The sequence below is a fragment of the Thermobia domestica genome, unplaced genomic scaffold, assembly GCF_964235325.1.
Source record: "Thermobia domestica unplaced genomic scaffold, izTheDome1.hap1.1 HAP1_SCAFFOLD_119, whole genome shotgun sequence".
NCBI classification, from domain to species: Eukaryota; Metazoa; Arthropoda; class Insecta; order Zygentoma; family Lepismatidae; genus Thermobia; species Thermobia domestica.
Window position 1 is genome coordinate 609,893 of NW_027655891.1, and position 22,057 is coordinate 631,949.

The window sequence follows — 22,057 nt, forward strand, 5'->3', positions numbered from 1 at the left end:
GAGGACTGTGAAACTTTTGCCGTATTTTGTGCAAAGTTAATCCTGAAGTGCAAAATAATCCCGTCTTATGGTACTTACAGAATATTAGTCAGTAATTTTCACATTAATTTTAAAGGTGACAACAGTTGGAGCCTAGGGCTGTGTGATATTTAAATCGAACGGTTGATATTTTCAAATATCAAAACATCGATATCGAAATTTTTGATCGATATATCCATATTCTTTTCTCTCTTTCGTATTTCTATATTTTCGATTTTTGATATTGTTTATATTTCGATATTGCTGTATTTTTCAATATTTCGAACAAGTTTCGATAGTTTGTCGATATCGATTATCTATATTTAAATTCGGATATCGCAAAGCCCTATCGAACCCTTCGGAAATGAAGTTTTTGGCTATGGACCTGATTAGGGATGCACACGAGACAAGACGAGACATAATTTTTGTTACGAAATTCGAGACGAGACAGAGCTCTTCCAATAGAAACGGATCCAGTTTTCGAGACGATACATAACTTTCGCGGCACCTTTTCGAGAGGAGACAATCTCAAATCTTTTCTCTTGCGCATCCCTAGACTTGATCACGAGTTCTCAAAAAAAAAAAAAAAAAAAAAAAAAATTGTTAATGAGAAATAACATCTAAATACAATATCGGTAGCTAAAACATTTTTGTTTTCATTCTTCAGTAATGCATTGTTATTAATCTCAGTATTTTATAGTGTATTCTTAAGCTTAAGGTGATGTATAATTAAATTTTGAATTCAGTTAACTTATTTTGTTTCTTAGATTGTTTTCAAAATGTATGTACAAACGTTTATTTTCATTTTTGAGTGTTTAAAGTGACGTATAGTTATTAAACATAGTATTTAATATTGTACTCTTAACGTGAAAGTGATATACAGTTAACTTTAGAATTCAGTTAACATTTTTCTTTCTGAAATTGCTTTAAAAAGTACGTATGTAAAAACGTTTTTTTCTTTTCTTTCTTGAGTGCTAAAAGTGATGAAAAGTTATTAAGCTTACTACTTTATATTGTATTCTTAACCCTAAACTAATACACAGTGCGTTTTTGAATAAATTATGTCAAGTTATTTGAGTGACGAACACTGATAGAAAATCCTGACTATTACTGGAACATTTTGATTTTAAGGTGAGGACTACTGGTGCAAGGATTTTAAAATATTGTTTTTCCTTCTACTCCTTTTTGAATTCTGACTACATGGTCATTATAGGAAGGATCAGTGAGTCTTTCCAACTACTGTATAGCTCCGACAGATTCACAATGCTCAGAGAAAAGACAAAATAGTATGTTTTCAACCTTAAAGTGAGAACCACTGGCGTTTTTACCCTGCTATGCAAAAGTAAGTGAGTACTCCAATGGGGTTCCAATGCGGTCCCTAATTTCTGCATTTTAGATATATGGAAATACATGTCTCTAAAATGTAAAGAACTGATTTTTTTTTAACTGAAAACTGCAATTCGGTAAGCCTTATGGATACCGAGATATGGGAAAATAAAGAGAGATACTATAGGTATGTGGGTCTTGCATACTTGACGCTACAATTCGGAAAATGAATTAAAATATGACTAACGGCCATCAAGATGATGTCAAATAAAGGGGGACCAACACAGTTAAGGGGTTTTCGTGTTAGATTTCGCTAAAATTTCCGAAATCGTTCATGGACAGTTAATAAACACCAGTAGCAATTTCATCTTAAAGTAATTAGATATATTCATGGGGTGTTAGAACATCATGGAGTCTACCAATATTAAATTTTAAAAACTTTTGAAAATATAATGTGACATTTGTAAACAGTATTTGAAATATGTGTTTACCCAAAACTTCCAGCTAGTACATCTAACATCTGGAGAAACACTGTGAAATAAAAGTGTATGAGATCTTGAAATTTCGGAAACAATTATTGGTCGCAACAAAATTAAATAAGATGGTACTTCTATGGGTTAAATGAGTATCTCAGTACAATTTCGATCGAAAGATTAGTTCAGTCCTAGGTTTTCTTCAGGCAATTCCAAGGGTTCATCGAGCTGTACAAAAGAATGAAAATTCGCTGTCAATATCTAAGATAGTAACCAAGATAAAAGGAATTATATATTTTATGGCGTAAAAATAGAGATCTTTATATATTTGTACTTTTGGGTCTTTCCTATAAGAAAAAAAAAATCAGAAAACTACTGTATATACCTTAATAGACAATTCAATGGGCGGGGACACAGTAGCTTAGTGGTAGGGTGTTTAACTAATCTTTTTTTTTTTTGCAGAAACTATTGGAGTATTCACTTAACCCATAGAGATACGATCATACTTAACTCCCTATTTAATTTTAAATTAAATAAAAGGAAATATTTCAGTGTAGCGACCCACGATTATGCATTTCAGTCTCAGGGAGATTTTGATTAAAGCAAGTGAATGTTGTTGGCAGAATTGATGGAATGCAAAGGTGGGAGGAAAGAGAGAACCCCGAGAAAACCCACGAATACGATGTCCACTACAAACTGACTTGGCCGCGGATAGAACCAAGAACCCAATACACCAGAGGTAAGCACTCTACCACTAAGCCACTGTGCCCCCGCCAATTTAATTGTCTATTAAGGTATATACGGTTGTTTTCTAAAATTTCTTCTTCTTACAGCAAAGACTCAAAAGTACAAATCCATGTGGGTCTCTATTTTTACGAGTCATAAAATACACAATTCCTTATATCTCGTTTGCTATATTAGATAGACAAAAAATGTTCACTTTATTTCAGAGCCCGATGAACGCTTGGAATTGTCCAAAGAAAATTTAGAGCTGAATTAATCTTTCGATCGAAATTGTACTGAGGTGTGTCACTTTTTATTTCATCATATTTCGGTAACTGTTAGGCGTACCGACTTGCGGTTTCGGTAAACACACACCTCTAAGGTTCTTTAAAACGTTATTAAAACATATTTTAGAATGTTTAGAAATGAGAGTTCTGCGAATATTATGGTACCCGAAAACCCCCATCAGGGCGTGTGTGTAGTGTATTTAATTGAAACTACTTTTGAGGTGGTTGTAAGCTCTCGTAATTACGTTTCCGAAACTGCCCATCTAGTACGCAAACCCCACATTTCTATGGTGTCGTTCTTTATTTTCCCATATCTCGATATCCATAAGGCTTACCGAGTTGAGGTTTTCGGTAAACAGATATCAGTTCCTTACATTTTAGAGACATACATTTCCATATATCTAAAAAATACAGACATTAGGTACCCCATGGTACCCCGAACACCATTGGGGTACCCACTTACTTTTGAATGGTAATACATTTCGTGTTGTTGTTCAGCATCAATAAACACCTCATATTTTTTCTACGTGCAACCCAAAAGTCCATACCTGACCGAACAGATTTTTTCCATTTAATCTCAAAAAGGTTAAGATATTTTGTATTGTTAAGTACAACGAAATTAAACACACTGAATATAACATTTTAAATATTTTCTGATTTTTGTTGCAGGTATTTCGTGCTTCAAACCAGGATTCTGCTTGAAAGACAGTCAAAAGAAGCAGTGTAGGTTGTGGCTAAAAGTACGTCCTTTCTGAAGACAGACTCAGTTGTACTTACATTATTTTGTACGAATATATAACCCTAATAAAGATACTGTACTACAAATTATTTCTTTCTTCCATAAATTATAATAAAATATTATCTCTGTTTAAAGAAAATGATTGTTAATGTTAAGTCATTTTAATTCTTTTTCTCTGTAATAAGAACATTATCCCTCGCAATATTTTTTATCTTTGTGCTATTGCGATTGGATGAAGTAAAATTCTATACGAAGCACTATTATTTCAGACATGCATTAATAACTAATGTATGGTTCTGTATGTAAGACAATGTGTATACTGAACATGTCTAGCGAAGGTGTTGTTTTAATACAGAATCTATAACTCAGCTTTTCAGTAGTCAACTTTATTGGGAATCCGAAGAAAGAAGTTAAAAAAAAAAAGTTGGACTTGTGTGTGTTCGTGTTGTGTGTGTGTTCGAATTCTGGACTAATCCAAATTATCCAGAGAAATCATTATATATTTCTTTGTTGCTATTTCAGATGTATCCTTTATCCAAGTCGTATGAAACGGAGACTTCATACATCGCTATACTTTCTATGAACTATGTTCCGTATTTACTTAATCACTTTGTAACTTTCTCTAGTGTTGACAAGACCGCAGGTGTCAATCGAATAGTTTAGTGTTTCACTCATGTCACCTTGTGACTAAGGTACGTCCTGTCGGTATATATATGGTACTGGGTTCAATTAGCGATAAAATACATTTTTAGCGTTAAACAAATGCAAAAATCTACACGAAATGAGATACCGTGATCTCTGACTTACGGATAACACCAAGCAACTAATGGTACTGAGTGTGATTGAGTTTACTAATTACTATTTGGCTAAAATCAGTGTTCCTTTATCTATAGTTCTTTTCGTGCTTTGAATTGCAAAGTTTGAAATAACCGTTTTAAATTGTGTATATATATCTTCCGAGTAATTCTGAGAATCATTGCTCTTTCTTTAAGCAATGTATGAGACTGTTAAATTGCTCGTTGCTTAAAATGTTGCACTAAGAAGGATGCATCCAGGAAAGTCCAAATTTTCAGAACGTCTATAGCAGGGAAGAATAAATATGTTTAGTCGATGGCTGCACAACGCCTCCGCTGTCACCACGTTGTCACACAGCGAATACAGCGAACGTTTAAGAGTATTCTGCACTTACTATTAGGTATTGGCCTGGGAACTTTGGCGCACCTACCCAGTCTCCTTCTTGGTGTTGCATTTTTAATAGCGAGTACTGAGTAGGAATCATCTTGTAAGCGAATACGTTTTCGGCTGACACTACACTTTTAATTATTGCGACATTAAAAAAAAAAAAAAAAAAAAAAAAGACATAACTTACCTGTTAATTAAAATGTACAGAGAAGTTATTTCTGGAAAATTCTATTCAGGCCTCTTGTGGTAACAACTGCACTTTAGAAGAAGATACTATTAAGGAAAGGAATGAGGTAAACTAATCTTTATATCGTACAAGCAATGGATGATAACAGCTTAATAAATGATTGTACGTAAATCTTGTTTGAGTTTGAATATAGGATTGTATAAGGCTGTGCATTTTGCATTATTATTGAAGTGCTGCAACTAACTAACTGCAAACCATATGATAAATTCTTACAGTAATATTGATTTACTCTGTATGGAAACGAAAATAGTTTAATATATGGTTAACCTCCTTTGTGCCCATAATTTTAAAATTAACGCTTGTGTCACTTTTCAACACTTGGCTTTGCAGTAGCTTTCCAACGAATTAGCAGGAAGCCCAAACTTATAGGACACCCTGCAGGTAAATACATTTCTTTGGACAGTTTCACTGCTCCAAACTAAGATTTGAAAAGTGTAGTATTGTTAATTTTATTATTATTGGCACAAAGGAGATCAACCATATTTTAAGCTATTTTTGTTTTCATACAGAGTAAAACAATATTTGACAACATTACAGTAAGAATGTATCATGCACTTTGCAGTATGTTGCAGCACTTTAATAATGGTGCACTATACGTACACTCTAGATCCTGCATATGTCCGATCCATACATTACAAGAAGGCAATACGTATTCGATACAGGTAAAATCTGTATATTTCATATGGACAACCTATTAGCTATATACATCCGATCTATACATTACATATGGCCAACCTGTACGCGACATACGTATAATCTATATGCTGCATGCAGACAGTCTGTAAGCTACATATATGCACTCTGTATGGTGCATACGGATATTCTGTATGCTGTATCTGGACAAGCTGTGTGCGACATAAGGAAAATCTGTATAATACATACGTACAATACGTATACTGTATCTAGTCGTACGTATGGGGCACAAGTACAATATAGATGCTGTCTCGGGGTTGAACGCAAGAAACATACGTACAGAACGTATATTGCATACTTCTTGAAATCATGCTCCGTCTTGATAGTCAGTGTATGTCGTCATTATTAACCCACATGCTACATACGACCCTGACGTCACAAAGCTAGATATTACCTCCGTATATACTTGTTACTGCAGATGACGTCACACGAATGACGTCATTGCACTTATGCAGACAGTACGTATAATACATACTTTTTCAGCTATACGTTTGCTGCAGGATGTTATATACGGTTGTACGTTAAGTCCAGAAACTACAGGAATTACGAATGTAACCTACGTTTTTAAGTATGCCACCTACATTTTTTTTCTCAGTGTATTTAAGGTTTATTCACACAAAGTATGCCGTTGCCATGCCATTGCTATGTGTGGATTAACCATCTATCTATCAGAACGTGAAAGATTCACAATTATCTAGGTTGTGAAAAATTTTTTTAAAAATTGAAATGGTTTGTTCGAGCGCCATATTTGTGAAAATTTAAAAAAAATATAGAGATGTATAGGTGGTTGTTCGAAGCGCCAAATTTTGTAGAACTTAAGAAAAATTATAGGGGTGTTGGGTTGGTGTTCCGAGTGCCACTATTTGTCATGTGTCCCACCGTTGAACTCTCCGTTCCCCGAACTAAAATCGTTTATGACTCGATGAAGACTGATTTCACGGTTTGGAAACCCTATCTCTCCGCGGTATCGCAGGGCTTTAGGGAAATAAGATCCCCTAAACCGAGAGCAAACGAAAATTTATTTTATTTGCATCTGGATCCGTGTATTCACATGCTGCAATGCTAAAAAAGAATTCTGCTCCAATTCTGGTTTGTAGGGACAACTTATTTTCACTTATTATGAAAATTAGAGAATAATAATAATAATAATAATAATAATAATAATAATAATAATAATAATAATAATAATAATAATAATAATAAAATTAATAATAATAATAATAATAATAATACTAATAATAATAATAATAATAATAATAATAATAATAATAATAATAATAATAATAATAATAATGCAAAAAATGAAACAATGTCTTGAATTTAAAATTTTGATTGAAAATCAGTTCAATTCAGTACATGGTAGATATAATTAGAAAATTGCCTACATTGCCTTATTAGTTTAGCCTAACAGACTCTAAAAAAATGTTATTTCGGAGGTTGGGGATACAATTTGTTCATGAAGGACAAAGTTCACGAATTTAGGTTAACAATATATTAAAAGCTTTTTGAGTAAACACAAACAAAAATGTTTAGATAAAAAAGATATTTAAAAAATCAAGTATGATGAAAATTAACACTGAATTTGGAATTTTGTGACAACAGATATGAAGAACTAGCAGCGTTCACCCCGCTTCGCTGCGGTCACCCCGGAACGCAATAAACTTTGTTACTTAGATAATTTTTACTTTTTCGCTTTCAAGTGATATGATAAAAACCATAGAAGATTGCACTAATGTTAACATTATATCGCCTGTCATTTATGTTAACCCGCCCCGCTTCGCTGCGGTCACCCCAACCCGCCCCGCTTCGCTGCGGTCATCCCGGAACGCAATAAACTTTGTTACTTAGATAATTTTTACTTTTTCGCTTTCAAGTGATTTATAGCGCCTGTCAGTTATGTTAACCCGCCGAGTCACAGGGTCATGCGGGTTGCATATAAATACGTTTATTTTTATACCTATGATGAACTAATAACAAAGGATTTGTACGTATGGACACCTGAATGGTCAATTATCTCAAGACACTGGTAATTGAAAATTAAAGTGATATGATAAAAAACATCTAGGGTCCACATCCTAACAACCCCCCAAAAATGAAAGAAATCGGTTCAGCCGTATTAGCGTGATGAGCGGACAAAGGATTTTTTGTACGTATTGACACCTGATTGGTCAATTATCTCAAGACACTGGTAATTGAAAATTAAAGTGATATGATAAAAACCATCTAGGGTCCAAATCCTAACAACCCCCCAAAAATGAAAGAAATCGGTTCAGCCGTATTAGCGTGATGAGCGGACAAAGGATTTTGTGCGTTCTCTTTTATATATATAGATAAGGCAGAAGGCCTTAGCACCAAAATCAATTTGAGTTAGGTAAATTACATTTTGGTTTTCTTTCTTGATCTAAACCTTGAATGAATTATCATATGTAACCTTACACACATTAATGAACTAATGAAACCGATATTCATATCCAGTCCTAGGTGATATTTATGATTGTTCCTCCTTACATAATGAGCTTTTATAATTTGGTACAATACAAAATTGGGTAATTTACAACTTTACCTTTGAAAATATTAATTTGCATAACATTGGATAATAAACATACTATTAGTGTTGATCAGCTGATACTTTATGATATTCCAAAAATTAGAAATTTAAGATTTGTATAGTTTGATGGAATGTGAATTTAATTACCTACAATTTAAGTTAAGCAATAAATTATATATATATTGGAGTAATCCAGAAATAAGTTGGAATACGTTGAAATAAGTCGAAATAAGTCGAAATAAATTGAAATAAGTCATGACTTTGATTTAGGATTTAGTGAGAAATTTGAAAGAAAAGTAGGATGACCTAAAGAAACTCAGTAAGCCTATGCCTGACTTCTAATCATTTCTAATCATAACTGAGAATTGGAGATAATTACACCTGGTATTAAATTTGATGTTCACCTAAACAAGAAGAATACATCATACATAAAATCAACGCGAGTAATATTGTGATTTAACCAGGCATAATATATATACACACATATTGGCGAATATAGAAAAATATCAAAACACAAATATACAGAGATAAATCATAAATATAGGCATACATACATACACAGAATACAGTTAATACTCAAATATTCATAATGGATGCAAGCACGTCTTTTAAAGGAATTTTTTAGACAAATGTGACTATTTTGCATGGTTTTGATTATGTTGCAACAGTAACATACACATAGAGCCGTAGGTTGTCGTTATTAGTGTGATCTATGCGCATAAACTTTTGATCGCTCTATTGGTTGGAGGATCAGAATAATTCATTAAATGCGGCTTTGCTTAGCCTACATCATGGTTATTGCCAATACATACTTTTTATCACAGATTATAATATCTGTTCCGTTTTATTGACGGATTCTGTATCTATAACACAAAAATGACTGATCGTGAGATTATTTGCGCTTTTTTAATTACTAATTAACCTTTAAGCTCTCTACGTCGAAGACTTTCATTAAGACATGACTGCAGATTATTAAATAAGCTCCTATTACCATATTGATTGAAATAAATTCAATCAGTTACCAACTCCTATGTAAATGAATTTACAAACATAGCGATTTCATACAATTTAAGCAATACACTGATTGCACTTCAAAAAAAAATATCAAGCTTTGTTTTTAATTATCTTACATAAAAAGAGTGTCTGTCAATGGTTTAGATGACGCACTTCCACTTCATACAAATTTAAATATTCTAAATTTGAATACTTAGATTGTCATCTTTTATCAAAAATTGCACAATTCGAGCCACTAAAAGTCTACATGTTATTTTGTTTACATTTAGCTTACCTTTCTTTATCCGCAATTCTGTTTCATAAATGACAATAAAGAAAAAATTATAGGAATGAATATCTCTTTAATGAGAAGGATGCGGTCACTAATATCACATACTATATAAATAAAATTGCCAAAGTGTCTCTACAGATCAATGTAGGCTGACTTTAAGGTAACAATTCTAATCCTTGATAGCTAAAGTTTGAATTATAGTATCTATTCTCAATGCGATGAAATTATGCTTAGAAGTCTAATCTATTTCCGGCTTTAAATTTTGTACACAGAACGTCTTGCATTTTTATTTAATGCTGAGAACTTCCCTTTTAATAATAATAAATAATTTAGATGGGTCCTACCTTTCGTTGTCACCACTGCCTTGACCACGCTCGTTGTTGCCACGGCGCTGACCACACATACACAGAGGTCCTTACGTTTCCTCGTTTCGTGCCTGCGCGATGAATGTTTTCGGTTTTGAGTTCTCTTCTTGGACTCCTCCTGGGCCTTCCTCCTAAACTGCAAGGGACGGCGCTCTTTGGTCTGTCCATGTCCATCCAAGCAAGCTCTGTTCCGTTGATGGATCTCTTCAACAACGCACTTTTCTACACTAACAATTTCAATTATTACACACTACCTCTTTGTGTCGTCGGTGTAGTGTCGCACGGACTAATTATATTAAATGTTTTTATGAAGTGTTCATGGTAATTCAAACTAATTGCGTATTGTCAGGGCTATCCTAAGTGTAGTCTAAAAGTGTGTAAGCAACGTTCAAGTTTGTTTTCACGAGTCGTTAGTAATCTTAGCGAAATCAGTTCATTAGCGCTCGCTGTGCGGAATGTTTCGTAAATACATGTAAGCGTGTGAAAATGTATCATTCACACAAAATGTCTGTAAACGTTTTACGGTATTTCTTAATTTCGAAGGTTTTCTTAGTAGAAGAAAATCTACGTATAAATGCCTATACTTTAGTGCTGCCGAAAAATCTTTCACTGGGCTACTCTTTAGCTTATCCGCGCATTCTGTCTTTTAATTAACTTGTGATAATTAGTGTAGTGTGTGGAATTTTTGTGTATGACCAAATTTGTGTCGCACTTGTTCCCGGTCTTCGACTAAAATTGCTACTCCGTTACAATTTTGAATTCTCGAGTTGCCGATCTTTTAGGACACGCCTCTAACTGCGTTTTTGTTCTCCCTAATTTTCTCTTATTCGTCAAATTATTTTGGTGACCTCAATTCTATTTTATTCGCATCTTCCCATTTACGGTGCTCTAGCGTCGTCTCTCCAAAGTACGTAATTTCTTTAAATTTCACAAGTTATATCGAAAAGTTATCATTTGGAGACTTTCTGTCTCGTTCGTGCTCTTGGACCAACTTACAGACCTGTGTCAAAATTTTATCTAGGTTCCACATGGAGACATTCTGACTGAGATGTGTGTTTCACAAATTCATAGAGATTATTTTGCACTGCGATTCTATTCAGTTTGAACAGACTTTAATATTTTTCTCCTCTTTCACAGAGAAATGTTGAAAGCTCTTCTGTTTCCTTTCTTGGGCTCACGAAGGGTCCTCTGTATGTATGGCCTTGTGTGGCTTCACACGTTCAGCGAGTATTGTTATAGAGACAAAAGAAGGGTAGTTTAAATGACCTTGCCGCAACGACAGGTATACAGAATAATAAATAAAAAACATTTTACTCTTGGATAGAGAAAGAAAATAAAGGCACTAATTCAGTTAACTTTGCTTTTTAACACACAAAATTTAAAATGATATTCGCTAACGTTGTTTTAATCATATGCATAATTGAATTAAAAGAATTTATTTAAAATTAAATAAAAATGAATATGAGGCAACTGTCACAATGTATTTTACAAGTAAATAATTAACAACTATTCCCCTATAAGGTCTGGGAGGTATTGCAGAGATCAGAGAAAACAAAAGGCGAGAAAGGTTTACAATCATAAATTAAGTTTATAGGATTGAAATGTACGTCTTAACGTTTGGCCGAAAACCATTCCTTGTAACGTAACCAATAGATAGCCCGAAGTCACGTATACGATGTGACTATCTCCGTACATATTCACAAAAAACTGGTTAAGATGTCCGGTCAGTCAAGAGGCAGTATGCTGTTGAGCAGGATCATGAATGAACCTTATAGCACTCTTAACTTATACACTGTTGTTTCAATAGTAGAGTATGGAATTTAGACAAAAGCCATTAAAGTCGTTGTTACCTAGAAGATGTTAACAAACTTGGCCTTTAGTCTAGCTGTTTATTGAAAAAATAAATAAATAAATAAAATCAAAAATTAACCTAGGTTTAAGGGTTATTGTGTGGAGTAATACACGTACATATTGGCATAACAGTCTTTTAAGTATCACTTGCGTGATAATAATAAAAATGATACAGATTATTCATGTAACATGCCATCTAGTATTGGGACTACCAATCTAAACTATGCATAAGTATAGGAAGGTTAATAGAACGGCCATGTTCGTGGGTCGTCTGTCTGTCCACAGTTATTAAAGACAAAGCAGAAAGGCACGGGGTGAAGTGGTTTCTAGAATTGTTAAAGCATCAGAACAAAAGCTTCCATATCCATCTTTCATCTATTTTTCCATCTCCGGTTTCAAGCTTCATCATCATTGAGCACAAGCGGCAAACTATAGCAGTAGAGGCAATATGTATGTTTTGCAGACAATTTCACCCCATCCGTTGCCCTTGCACAAGATTGCACGTTATTAACACTTGATAGCATAATAACCATAAACAACTTATAACCAAAATTATACTACACCAAAAATAATTACATTTTTACTCTATCCCATAATGCCCCTAAGCTATGGTATTTACCCCATCCCGTAAAATATATCTCTTATCGTCTAAAGAATGTAATGCCAGCTTATTAACAGTTATGGTATATAGCTCATGCTTATGGCTTCTAATTAGGTTTAAATCTCCATACGTAACGGGGTTTAACTTTTCAATAGATATATGTTTTCATCTTAAGTCAATGCCGTCGTTTGTATGGGGTTTAACTTTTCAATAGATATATGTTTTCATCTTAAGTCAATGTCGTCGTTTGTACGGTGTTTAACTTTTCAATAGATATATGTTTCAATCTTAAGTCAACGCCGACGTTTGTACGGGGTTTAACTTTGCAATAAATATATTATATGTTTTCATCTTAAGTCAATGCCGTCGTTTGTACGGGGTTTAACTTTTTCAATAAACATATTATATGTTTTCATCTTAGGTCAATGCCATCGTTTGTACGGGGTTTAAATTTTCAATAGATATATTATATGTTTTCATCTTAAGTCAATGCCGTCGGTTGTACGGGGTTTAAATTTTCAATAGATATATGTTTTCATGTTAAGTCAATGCCGTCGGTTGTACGAGGTTTAACTTTCAAATAGATATATGTTTTCATCTTAATTCAATGCCGTCGGTTGTACGGGGTTTAAATTTCCAATAGATATATTATATGTTTTCATCTTAAGTCAATGCCATCATTTGTACGATGTTTAACTTTTCAATAGATATATGTTTTCATCTTAAGTCAATGCCGTCGGTTGTACGGGGTTTAAATTTTCAATAGATATATGTTTTCATGTTAAGTTAATGCCGTCGGTTGTACGGGGTTTAAATTTTCAATAGATATATGTTTTCATCTTAAGTCAATGCCGTCGGTTGTACGGGGTTTAAATTTTCAATAGATATATTATATGTTTTCATCTTAAGTCAATGCCGTCGGTTGTACGGGGTTTAAATTTTCAATAGATATATGTTTTCATGTTAAGTCAATGCCGTCGGTTGTACGAGGTTTAACTTTCAAATAGATATATGTTTTCATCTTAATTCAATGCCGTCGGTTGTACGGGGTTTAAATTTTCAATAGATATATTATATGTTTTCATCTTAAGTCAATGCCATCATTTGTACGGTGTTTAACTTTTCAATAGATATATGTTTTCATCTTAAGTCAATGCTGTCGGTTGTACGGGGTTTAACTTTTCAATAAATATATGTTTTCATGTTAAGTAAATTCCGTCGGTTGTACGGGGTTTAACTTTCAAATAGATATATTATGTTTTCATCTTAAGTCAATGCCATCATTTGTACGGTGTTTAACTTTTCAATAGATATATGTTTTCATCTTAACTCAATGCCGTCGTTTCTACGGTGTTTAACTTTCAAATAGATATATTATATGTTTTCATCTTACGTCAATGCCGTCGGTTGTGCGGGGTTTAAATTTTCAATAGATATATGTTTTCATCTTAAGTCAATGGGGTCGTTTGTACGGGGTTTAACTTTTCAATAGATATATCACATGTTTTCATCTTAGGTCAAAGCCATCGTTTGTACGGGGTTTAACTTTTCAAATATATATATTATGTTTTCATCTTAAGTCAATGCCGTCGGTTGTACGGGGTTTAAATTTTCAATAGATATATGTTTTCATGTTAAGTTAATGCCGTCGGTTGTACGGGGTTTAACTTTCAAATAGATATATTATATGTTTTCATCTTAATTCAATGCCGTCGGTTGTACGGGGTTTAAATTTTCAATAGATATATTATATGTTTTCATCTTAAGTCAATGCCATCATTTGTACGGTGTTTAACTTTTCAATAGATATATGTTTCAATCTTAAGTCAACGCCGACGTTTGTACGGGGTTTAACTTTGCAATAAATATATTATATGTTTTCATCTTAAGTCAATGCCGTCGTTTGTACGGGGTTTAACTTTTCAATAAACATATTATATGTTTTCATCTTAGGTCAATGCCATCGTTTGTACGGGGTTTAAATTTTCAATAGATATATTATATGTTTTCATCTTAAGTCAATGCCGTCGGTTGTACGGGGTTTAAATTTTCAATAGATATATGTTTTCATGTTAAGTCAATGCCGTCGGTTGTACGAGGTTTAACTTTCAAATAGATATATGTTTTCATCTTAATTCAATGCCGTCGGTTGTACGGGGTTTAAATTTCCAATAGATATATTATATGTTTTCATCTTAAGTCAATGCCATCATTTGTACGGTGTTTAACTTTTCAATAGATATATGTTTTCATCTTAAGTCAATGCCGTCGGTTGTACGGGGTTTAAATTTTCAATAGATATATGTTTTCATGTTAAGTTAATGCCGTCGGTTGTTCGGGGTTTAAATTTTCAATAGATATATTATATGTTTTCATCTTAAGTCAATGCCGTCGGTTGTACGGGGTTTAAATTTTCAATAGATATATTATATGTTTTCATCTTAAGTCAATGCCGTCGGTTGTACGGGGTTTAAATTTTCAATAGATATATGTTTTCATGTTAAGTCAATGCCGTCGGTTGTACGAGGTTTAACTTTCAAATAGATATATGTTTTCATCTTAATTCAATGCCGTCGGTTGTACGGGGTTTAAATTTTCAATAGATATATTATATGTTTTCATCTTAAGTCAATGCCATCATTTGTACGGTGTTTAACTTTTCAATAGATATATGTTTTCATCTTAAGTCAATGCTGTCGGTTGTACGGGGTTTAACTTTTCAATAAATATATGTTTTCATGTTAAGTAAATTCCGTCGGTTGTACGGGGTTTAACTTTCAAATAGATATATTATGTTTTCATCTTAAGTCAATGCCATCATTTGTACGGTGTTTAACTTTTCAATAGATATATGTTTTCATCTTAACTCAATGCCGTCGTTTCTACGGTGTTTAACTTTCAAATAGATATATTATATGTTTTCATCTTACGTCAATGCCGTCGGTTGTGCGGGGTTTAAATTTTCAATAGATATATGTTTTCATCTTAAGTCAATGGGGTCGTTTGTACGGGGTTTAACTTTTCAATAGATATATCACATGTTTTCATCTTAGGTCAATGGCATCGTTTGTACGGGGTTTAACTTTTCAAATATATATATTATGTTTTCATCTTAAGTCAATGCCGTCGGTTGTACGGGGTTTAAATTTTCAATAGATATATGTTTTCATGTTAAGTTAATGCCGTCGGTTGTACGGGGTTTAACTTTCAAATAGATATATTATATGTTTTCATCTTAATTCAATGCCGTCGGTTGTACGGGGTTTAAATTTTCAATAGATATATTGTATGTTTTCATCTTAAGTCAATGCCGTCGGTTGTACGGGGTTTAAATTTTCAATTGATATATTATATGTTTTCATCTTAAGTCAATGCCGTCGGTTGTACGGGGTTTAAATTTTAAATAGATATATGTTTTCATTTTAAGTCAATGCCGTCGGTTGTACGGGGTTTAACTTTCAAATAGATATATTATATGTTTTCATAAGTCAATGCCGTCGGTTGTACGGGGTTTAAATTTTCAATAGATATATTATATGTTTTCATCTTAAGTCAATGCCGTCGGTTGTACGGGGTTTAAATTTTCAATTAATATATGTTTTCATGTTAAGTCAATGCCGTCGGCTATACGGGGTTTAAATTTTCAATTGATATATTATATGTTTTCATCTTAAGTCAATGCCGTCGGTTGTACGGGGTTTAAATTTTCAATAGATATATGTTTTCATATTAAGTCAATGCCGTCGGTTGTACGGGGTTTAACTTTCAAATAGATATATTATATGTTTTCATAAGTCAATGCCGTCGGTTGTACGGGGTTTAAATTTTCAATAGATATATTATATGTTTTCATCTTAAGTCAATGCCGTCGGTTGTACGGGGTTTAACTTTCAAATAGATATATTATATGTTTTCATAAGTCAATGCCGTCGGTTGTGCGGGGTTTAAATTTTCAATAGATATATGTTTTCATCTTAAGTCAATGGGGTCGTTTGTACGGGGTTTAACTTTTCAATAGATATATCACATGTTTCCATCTTAGGTCAATACCATTGTTTGTACGGGGTTTAACTTTTCAAATATATATATTATGTTTTCATCTTAAGTCAATGCCGTCGGTTGTACGCGGTTTAAATTTTCAATAGATATATGTTTTCATGTTAAGTTAATGCCGTCGGTTGTACGGGGTTTAACTTTCAAATAGATATATTATATGTTTTCATCTTAAGTCAATGCCGTCGGTTGTACGGTGTTTAAATTTTCAATAGATATATTGTATGTTTTCATCTAAAGTCAATGCCGTCGGTTGTACGGGGTTTAAATTTTCAATTGGTATATTATATGTTTTCATCTTAAGTCAATGCCGTCGGTTGTACGGGGTTTAAATTTTCAATAGATATATGTTTTCATCTTAAGTCAATGCCGTCGGTTGTACGGGGTTTAAATTTTCAATAGATATATTATATGTTTTCATCTTAAGTCAATGCCGTCGGTTGTACGGGGTTTAAATTTTCAATAGATATATTATATGTTTTCATCTTAAGTCAATACCGTCGGTTGTACGGGGTTTAAATTTTCAATTGATATATTATATGTTTTCATCTTAAGTCAATGCCGTCGGTTGTACGGGGTTTAAATTTTCAATTGATATATTATATGTTTTCATCTTAAGTCAATGCCGTCGGTTGTACGGGGTTTAAATTTTCAATAGATATATGTTTTCATGTTAAGTCAATGCCGTCGGTTGTACGGGGTTTAACTTTCAAATAGATATATTATACATTTTCATAAGTCAATGCCGTTGGTTGTACGGGGTTTAAATTTTCAATAGATATATTATATGTTTTCATCTTAAGTCAATGCCGTCGGTTGTACGGGGTTTAAATTTTCAATTGATATATTATATGTTTTCATCTTAAGTCAATGCCGTCGGTTGTACGGGGTTTAAATTTTCAATAGATATATGTTTTCATGTTAAGTCAATGCCGTCGGTTGTACGGGGTTTAACTTTCAAATAGATATATTATACATTTTCATAAGTCAATGCCGTTGGTTGTACGGGGTTTAAATTTTCAATAGATATATTATATGTTTTCATCTTAAGTCAATGCCGTCGGTTGTACGGGGTTCAAATTTTCAATAGATGTATCAGACGTTTTCCTTTAGATAATTAAAATATACGCTCATCCTAAAACGAACATACAAGAACACTCAAGATTAGATATAACAAAAACATCATACAAGAATAATTAATTCTAAAAATGACCATAAATATAACAGACATAAAACATTTCATCAAATAGATTATGATACACTTTTTGCTTTTTTTCTTTGTTCTTCCTGCGTTAAAAGATTTTGTTTCGCTTTTTATAGGCTGTTTTGAAAAAATAAATTAATGGCTGCTAAATTACTTAAATCATTATAATCTAGAGAATGAAGATCTTCTACTATTAACATCGTTATAGCTAGTAATATCTTTAGCTAACCTAGTAAAAGAAAATTCTTCACTTACGTTTCGAATACATTGTCCATTATATTCAGTAGCCATACTATAAAAAGTAACGGAGCGCTCTCTCTATATAAGGAAGATTGTTTCATACACGCAAGGTTTATTCTTGTTCACGAAGCGTTGCAGGCATCAGACACACGCATATATATGCAATTCAATTTGATGAAGGCCATACATATATATTTCCTCGTAATCCGGTCTCTCAAACATACATACATATACAAACACGCTTTTTCAGTCTACCAGATGGTGCTTTGATGACGTTGTCTATTCTCGTTAGCATAGATGGCAATTTTCACTGAGCTCGCTCGGGCTCGCGCTCACCTCTGTCAACTGGGCTCGCGCTCACTTCTCTCACGTGAGCTCGCACTCACTCGGGCTCGCGCTCATGTCCCTGGACTGGGCTCGCAATCCCTCGGGCTCGCGCTCTCCAGTCTCAACTGGAGTCGCGGTCACTTCTTCCAATTCGGCTCGCGCTCACTCGCGCTTGCACTCACTGATCTTATCTGGGCTCGCTCTCACTTCTCTCCACTAGGCTTGCAGTCACCCGGGCTCGCGCTCGCGCTTAGTTCTGTCAACTGAGCTCGCAGTCACTCGGGCTTACGCTCACTTGTCTCAACAGGGATCGTGCTTACTTGGGCTCACGCTCCCTTCTCTCGACTGCTCTCGCGCTCGGGCTCATTTCTCTCAATTGGGCTCGCACTCATTCGTGCTCTGGCTGTTCCCTCAATTGCGCTCGCGCTCACGTATTTCATTGGGGCTCGAGCTCACTTGCACTCGGGCTCACTTGTCTGAGTTGAGCGCAAGAGCCATGCTCGCAAGCTTGTACAGATTAATGGGCTGATTAATGGCGTATGCCCTCTCCAATTTCAACCCCTGATGGAGTTGTTACAATTAATCGGAGTTTTCCTATTTTTGCGGTAGCCCAAACTATTATCTAAATCGATTTTTGTTAAAATAAATTGAGTCACTTTTATATCGATTTTCATTGTTTCTGCTTGCAAAATCTACGTGGATAGAGCTATCATTTAGTTACAAAATAATGTTTTTTTTCTTATCTCATAGAAATACCTGACATATTAATACTAAACTTCGTTAAAACAGCTGCTTTAACAAAATGAACCATAGGTTGTTTATGCAGCTGAAATTTGAAATACTGTTGATTGAGTAATTGATTATCTTTCACCGTCTCGTTACATCAGCGAGGCTGTATGAGACATGGACTTATAGTTTTAACGTGGAAGATTTAAACAACGAGGATGTGCAAGGCGGATTTTACGAACCAGAAGTATTAAAGACTAAACATAAAGATGAATACTTGGTGGAAAAGGTGTTGAGAAAGAAAGGTGACAAAGTATACGTTAAATGGTTAGGGTTTGATGATTTACATAATAGCTGGATAGATAAAAGTAATGTAATGTAAATATAAATATTATCTCTTATGGAACAATAGCCATAAACAGGTTAGGAAAAAATAATTTTTAAGTAATAAATATGGCTAGCATGGATAAAAGTTTGAATAACATATGTTACGAACAGATTAAAGATGACTATTGGTATAGAAAGTTTGGCGATCTTAAATTGATTATAGACAAATCAATTGGATACTTAAATGCTACTAAGTTATGTCAAGATGGCGGTAAAGAGTTTAAAAATTGGTCTCAAAACAAAGAATCAAAAGAACTCATAGCATATATTTCCAGAGCTGGAATTCCAGCCGATGATATCAAAAAAGTAACAGGTGGTAAAGGAGAAATATGGAATGAACTTAGAGGAACATATGTAACAAAAAAATTAATTCTCAATATATCCCGATGGATTTCTCCTGAGTTTTATCTTAAATGCAACGAAATTATTAACTACTTCATCCAAGATTTTAGATAATACCAATATGATATAGAAGAATTTTAAAACAAGATTAAAAGAAGTTGAACTGTCAATGAGAAAAATTAAGGATTCGAAACGAGGGCTTAAAAGAAATAGCAGCACCATATACAGACGATGATTCAAAAGATAATTGCCTAATCATATACAAGAAGAACAAACTAAATTATCCTTTCCCTTATTATGCTATCAGATGTCAAAAGAGAAGTTTATATAAACCACTTAATGAAGCAGAAGAAAAATATCCAGATCATGAGATATTATACGAAAAGTTTAGCTATCCTAATAGTATTAAATTATTCAAGTTAATGCAACAGGAACTAGATATTCGTAAAGGTAAGGGTAATGAGTTTTGGACATCCCTATCAGAAGAAGATTTAATTAAAGAAATTGATTGTTTATATGATCGGTTAATATCTAATCCTATGTAGAAACTTTTAATGTAACTTTTATGATTATTATTTCATAAAAGCTTGACAAATTTAAAACTAAAACAAGGTACTCAACATTCAAACTTTATTGTTGCTAGTTCCAATATACTATCCTAACTACACTCTTCTTCTTCTTCTTCTTCTTCAGTGTAATCATAAATAATTGGATTATCAAAATCAAGATATTCTTCAGGATATTCATTGTTGTTGTTATTGTTGTTAAGTCTAATAACTGTTTCACACAAAGGACAAGTGTTATCTCTTAACCAGGTAAGCATACACAACACAGAACACACGCTTACAAGTCACTTTACACATTGAGTTTTTGTTTCTTTACATATTGGGCATTCTTCTGAGTTCACTATTAAGCGTAAACCTGTTGAGAGTAGCAATAGTTTGTTTTTGAGGGAATCATGTACATGCTTATTTACTTTTAAGAATTCAACTATATTGATCTTGTCCCTGATTTTGATTTGAAAGTTTTCAGAGAACTTCCTATTACAACAAGTGTGTATTATTCTGTTTAATTCTAAACCTTTGTTTTCAAACTCAAGAATAATTTTTTCACTTTTATCTTGTAAACTGACTTTGACCAATAAACTTTATTTTGATATTTTCTTACGTGTCACACTCACACTCACCATCTAGCAGTGGTGTGATAGCTTGCCAATCGATAAGCGAATCAAATTCTCTCAAGAAGGCTGTTACTTCTTTCCCTGTGATGAGACAACTATTAGAAAATATATCCCAATAGAGTTTGTCTTTAAAGGTTTTTAGGAACGTAAGTTTGAGTAAATCCGTTTTATAGGAGAGTGTACCCCAATGTAAATATTCTTTGAATTGTGGACAAACCTCAATAGCTCGTTTCTCTGAATACTTTCTCCAGTTATTTTCTTCACTGAACTGGAGCCAATCAACCTCTTCTTTAAACTCATTAAGAAAATGTTCAGACATTTGTTGAGCGTATTCATACGTGTAGTCTCTGCAATGAATAATTTGTCTTGTATGTTCTTTATGTTTTAACACGAATTCTGGTTTTAAATGGCGATAACATCGTAAACCATACCTTCGTTCACACAATTTGTTCCAGAAAAGTTTATCACAATATTTATTAATAACGTTTCGTGTTTAAGTAAGTCTCTTCTGTTTGATAATCTAACCCAATCGATATATTCTTCATAACGTTCAATAAAAGAAAGTGATAGTTTATGGTTTGATGTAACTGAATACCAATGTATCTTGTTTTTGAACGTAAGTAGAAAGTCATCGTTTAAATTCTCTATATTTGAAATTTGTTTTCATTCTTTTAATTTTGGACTATTAAGTACATCTATAAGTATTATTCTACAAAGCGAATTTTGAAAGTAGTGTACAATATGTTCAGAATTTAATTTTTGGATCATGTCTTTTATAAGTTCATCTTTACTCCTAATTGCTTTATCTTGTTTACTTCGTTGTTGTGAATTTGTGATAGTAGTTGTTAAAGACTTATTTTTGTGCTTGTTAATTAAGGTTATTATTTCTGCTTTCTTAAGGTTTGAATAACCATGTATTACGTTCTTTCTACAATATTGTTTAAGTTGAGGAATAGTTTTCTTTTCCGTAACCTCGTTTATTATAATAATAAAATAATAATATTCATTTTTAAAGATTTTTATATAATAAATATGGAGAAGCATTGTGATTTGATACATAATAAACTTATACTTATTCATCAAGATCTTAAACTCATAACAGCACTACTAGAAAAACAAACATTATTAACAGAAAAAGAAATGTTATTAAAAGAAAAAGAGGATGGGGTACTAGAAAGATATATACCAGAATCAAATTGGGATAGTGACAAAGAGTTTGAGCCTACAAATGATGATGATGATTCTGAATAATAGTAAAAA

At 33.2% G+C, this 22,057-nt stretch overlaps 1 protein-coding gene across 1 annotated transcript in view; it reads right to left on the reverse strand.

Moving 5' to 3' along the window:
- The window catches only part of LOC145676374 (solute carrier organic anion transporter family member 74D-like), a gene marked incomplete at its 5' end in the record, with an annotated part of 95,456 nt that extends 74,312 nt beyond the window's left edge, over positions 1–21,144 (reverse strand). The window contains one exon of the mRNA XM_081747227.1: positions 21,015–21,144. Within this exon, the coding sequence (XP_081603353.1) occupies positions 21,015–21,144 (130 nt within the window). The remainder of the gene's footprint in view (positions 1–21,014) is intronic.
- Between the last annotated feature and the right edge of the window lie 913 nt (positions 21,145–22,057).